The 3,945-nt window shown below is 53.9% G+C and overlaps 1 protein-coding gene across 1 annotated transcript; it reads left to right on the forward strand.

The window, feature by feature from the left end:
• Nucleotides 1–837: 837 nt before the first annotated feature.
• Nucleotides 838–2,615, forward strand: MRPS12 (mitochondrial ribosomal protein S12). Its single transcript, XM_083467309.1, has 2 exons — nucleotides 838–1,171; nucleotides 1,893–2,615. The coding sequence occupies exons 1-2, from the start codon at nucleotides 1,123–1,125 to the stop codon at nucleotides 2,291–2,293; spliced, it is 450 nt and encodes a 149-aa protein (XP_083323435.1). The 5' UTR covers nucleotides 838–1,122; the 3' UTR covers nucleotides 2,294–2,615.
• The last annotated feature ends 1,330 nt before the right edge of the window (nucleotides 2,616–3,945 follow it).

Here is a 3,945-nt window from a genome sequence, read left to right on the forward strand (position 1 = left end):
CTGGGATATGGAGGGAAATTTCAAAAGTTCATGTCACCCCTTTCTTGCTGTTCAAACTCGCCTTGAACCTGTTGCGCAATAAACTTGGATCTTCTGCAGCTTGCTCCTGCGTCCGGCTGAGCTCATTTTCCTCCGCAGGGACCCGCGGACTTAGTCCGATGAGCTGGGTGGCAGAGTAACCCCACACCCAGATTTGACCGTAACACATTCACAATTACATTTTGTAAGGAAAATACACTTGAAAAGATACATTTTTGTGGAGAACGAGATACATCTCAGTCGGGGCACCTCAGCAAGAATATAGTCAGGCTCCTTTCATGAGACAGACAGAGGAAAAGGCACATGAAACCACATTCACCTAAACATTCTTCCAGGCACACTTTATTCCTCTTTTTTGGGAGCATGATATAACTCGGATATTAGTGGGGGGGTCCTTGTCCTTCACTCCCCTCTCTGCCCCTGACTCTCTCTCGCAACACTGACAAGCAAAGGAAACCGCTTTGCTCCCTTTGGAGGTCGCCGGTTCTCCGCCGGAGGGAGAGCGCCCTGCCAAGGATAGGCAAGCTCTATGGCGGAACCGCTCTACGGCGCAGAAATAAGATCCCGCCTTGGACTCTATGGTCACTTCCGGCACTGCAGAGCCGGAGGCGTCACAGTCCGTTAAATACGGGGGGCGGGGCCTCCGTCGTTGACACCGGAAGTTCTCCCTCCGGCAATCTTTTCCTTCCTTTTCAGGCTTCGTCCCGCCCTTGCGGCCAATCAACGTAGAGCAGCTCGACTCCTCCCCGGGGCGTCACCGGGAGGGCGCTGCCTCCGTCGCCCAATCGGAAGAGGAGCCGCTTGAGGGGCGGCGCCCTGGGCCAGTCGGAGGACGCGGCCTGTGCGCTTCCTTCCCCTCCCCGGGCTGCCTCCTCTCCCCGCTCAGAACCTGCCCGGGGCGGGGAGACACGAAAGCGGCCCTCGAAACCTCTCAGGGCTGTCGCCAGGCCCCGCCCCCGGAAGTCCGGCCTCGCTGCCCCGCCCACCAGTGGCACGTGACCCGGGATCATAGAGTTGGGAGGGGTCCCGGGGTCTTCCTTCCATCCTTCCGGTCCCTGTGAGCCAGAGAGACCGAGGCGCAGGATGGCTCCGGCGGGGCTGCTGCGGGCGCTGGCGGCTCCTCTGCGCTGGGGTAGGTGCCCTGCTCCGTGCGCCGCGGAGGGCCGCTGCTCCCCGGCGGGAGGGGGCTGGAAAGGGGGCGGGAGAGCCGCGGGCTCCCGAAGGGCGTCTGTGCCAGCGGGACCTCAGTCAGCCCGCCTGGCCTGGGCGCGGGTGGGCCAGGTGTAGGGCAGGCAGGGCGCCCTCTCCGATCAGGTGAAGAACCCGAGGAGAGCCTGGCTGGATCCAGGCAGCACCCTGTCCCCGCGGTCACCAAGTGGTGCCCATGAGGCAAAAGCAGGGCGCAGGATCGGAGCACAAGAGCAACGCCACTTCGGTATTTGGAAGCATTGCTGCTTCTGAGCCCGGAGGCAGAGCACAGCCATCACCAAGAGCCCTCCTCCTCTCCTCCTCTGTGAATTTGTCTTAAGTTAGTGGCCATCGCTGCTTCCTGGAGGAGCAAGTTCCACAGTTTAACTGCCCTGCGTCAAAAAAGTCTCCCTTTTATCTGTCCTGAATCTTCTAATATTTAGCTTCATTGCATGTCCAGAGGTCCTAAGGAGAAAGAGAGACGCTTTTCTCCACCCACTCTCTCCATGCCAGGCTTTATCAACTTCTACCATGTTGCCTCTTACTCACCTAAGCCAAGAGGCTCCAGTTGCCACCACCTTTCTTCCTGGGGTGTGTGTGTGTGTCTCCACCCCCTTGGTCATTTGGGTGGCCCTTTCCTGACCCTTGCCTTTTTCTTTTGCCAGGAGCTGCTGCCCTCCCTCGCAGCTTCCTTCCGCCACCCTGGCCGGTGCTGCCGCCCCCGAGCTGCCCTATGGCCACCCTCAACCAGATGCACCGCAAAGGCCGCCCCAAGCTGCCTCCGCCAAAGCCCGGCCCCACCGGTGGCTGCCCCCAGCTCAAAGGGGTGGTGCTGAAGACCATGATCCGAAAGCCCAAGAAGCCCAACTCGGCCAACCGCAAGTGCGCCCGCGTGCGGCTCAGCAACGGCAAGGAGGCCATCTGCTTCATCCCGGGCGAAGGGCACAACCTGCAGGAGCACAGCATCGTCCTGGTGGAGGGCGGGAGGACGCAGGACCTGCCAGGGGTCAAGCTCAAGGTCGTGCGGGGAAAGTATGACTGTGCCCATGTACAGAAGAAGAAGTGAGCCCAGGCTGGGCCAGGCATGGAGCCAACTGGGCCTGCGCTTTCACAGGCAGCTTCCAGAAGCCTCCGGGGCTGTGGATTGCAGTCAAGGAGGCAGAGCAAAGGATCTCTCTCTGGGAGAAAACTTCCATTCCTGGAGACTTGGCTTGGAGGGTGCCTGGAACTCTTCCAGCTGGAATTTTTCAAGGCAATTGGCTGCCTCTTCCTTCTTATATATCTAGATGGCAGGTGCAGCATGCCAAGAGAACGAGGAGAACTCCAAGGCATGGTGGGGGGGGGGGGAGGGAGGGTTTTGTGTTCCTAAATAAAGAGTGGCGTGATAACTTCCCTGCCTCAGTCTTTTGGAGAGATGGATTCAAAGCCATTGCGGGGGTTGGACTAGATGCTGCTTTGGGTTCCTTCCAACTCTGCAATTCTACACTCACGCTTGACCTGGCCTGTTTCATACCCAGTCTCTCCTGTAGTCAAAATAAAAAAAATCCTTCCAGTAGCACCTTAAAGACCAACTAAGTTAGTTCTTGGTATGAGCTTTCGTGTGCATGCACACTTCTTCAGATACACTGAAACAGAAGTTGCCAGATCCTTCTATATAGTGAGAAGGTGGGGAGGGGTATTACTTTGGGTAAGGCGTATTCTTTGGCCAAAGAATAAACGGACATAAATCTGACATCAAGAATCACAAAACAGAGAAACCAGTAGGAGAACACTTCAATCTCCCAGGACATTCTATACAAGATCTCAAAGTAGCTGTTTTACTACAAAGGAATTTCAGAAATAGACTGGAAAGAGAAGCTGCTGAATTGCAACTCATTACCAAACTTAAAACCATGGAGAGACCTGGTCTGAACAAAGACATTGGATTCTTATCTCATTATACATGACTAAGCCATTTTTCACCTTCTCACCCCTTGCCTTTTCCTGTAAGACCTATTGCAGTCGTTAAGAGTCGTCAACAGGCTCATCTCAGCTATCTGCCAATCACCCATTCCCACCACCCTTCTCAGTAATACCCCTCCCCACCTTCTCACTATATAGAAGGATCTGGCAACTTCTGTTTCAGTGTATCTGAAGAAGTGTGCATGCACACGAAAGCTCATACCAAGAACTTAGTTGGTCTTTAAGGTGCTACTGGAAGGAATTTTTTTATTTTTACTATGGCAGACCAACACGGCTATCAGTCTCTCCTGTAGTTTCCCCAAATATTCTTTATCTTATGACTGTCGGGGACATTCCCAGATATCTTAATTTGGTTGGAATTATTTTTTGGGATAACCAGAAGGAAGCTAGATCAGCACGGTTCAGCATAGCTTCCCGTTGATCTTTTGCTCCGTTGCAGTGGCAACTCTGGGCAAGGCCAGAGGCTTCCTGAGGTGGCGTGAAGTCTACCTTGGTTTCCTTTCTTTTAGAAGCAGGTCACAGCTACATGTCTCTCTCCACCACCACAGCAGATGCAAGCTGCCTTCATATTCTGTGACTGTGTGTGTCAATAAGGGAAAACACACCAAACCATTAGTCTCTTCCTTCATTTCCTTTCCTTTCTCCCTTCTTTGCTGTCAACAACATACAATTATGAGACAAAACACAGAATAGGGATTGAAAACTGGACAATGTTAGTAAAATCCTTTATTCTCTTAACATTAGTCGTGCTGGATT

Source organism: Podarcis liolepis (assembly GCF_965112155.1).
Source record: "Podarcis liolepis genome assembly, chromosome: 12".
NCBI classification, from domain to species: domain Eukaryota; kingdom Metazoa; phylum Chordata; class Lepidosauria; order Squamata; family Lacertidae; genus Podarcis; species Podarcis liolepis.

Excerpts from the sequence above, each read along its gene's own strand:
- MRPS12 (XM_083467309.1), top strand. The coding sequence starts at position 1,123 with ATGGCTCCGGCGGGGCTGCTGCGGGCGCTGGCGGCTCCTCTGCGCTGG. Across the intron at positions 1,172-1,892 it reads GGCGGCTCCTCTGCGCTGGG|GAGCTGCTGCCCTCCCTCGC; the intron begins GTAGGTGCCCTG and ends TTCTTTTGCCAG.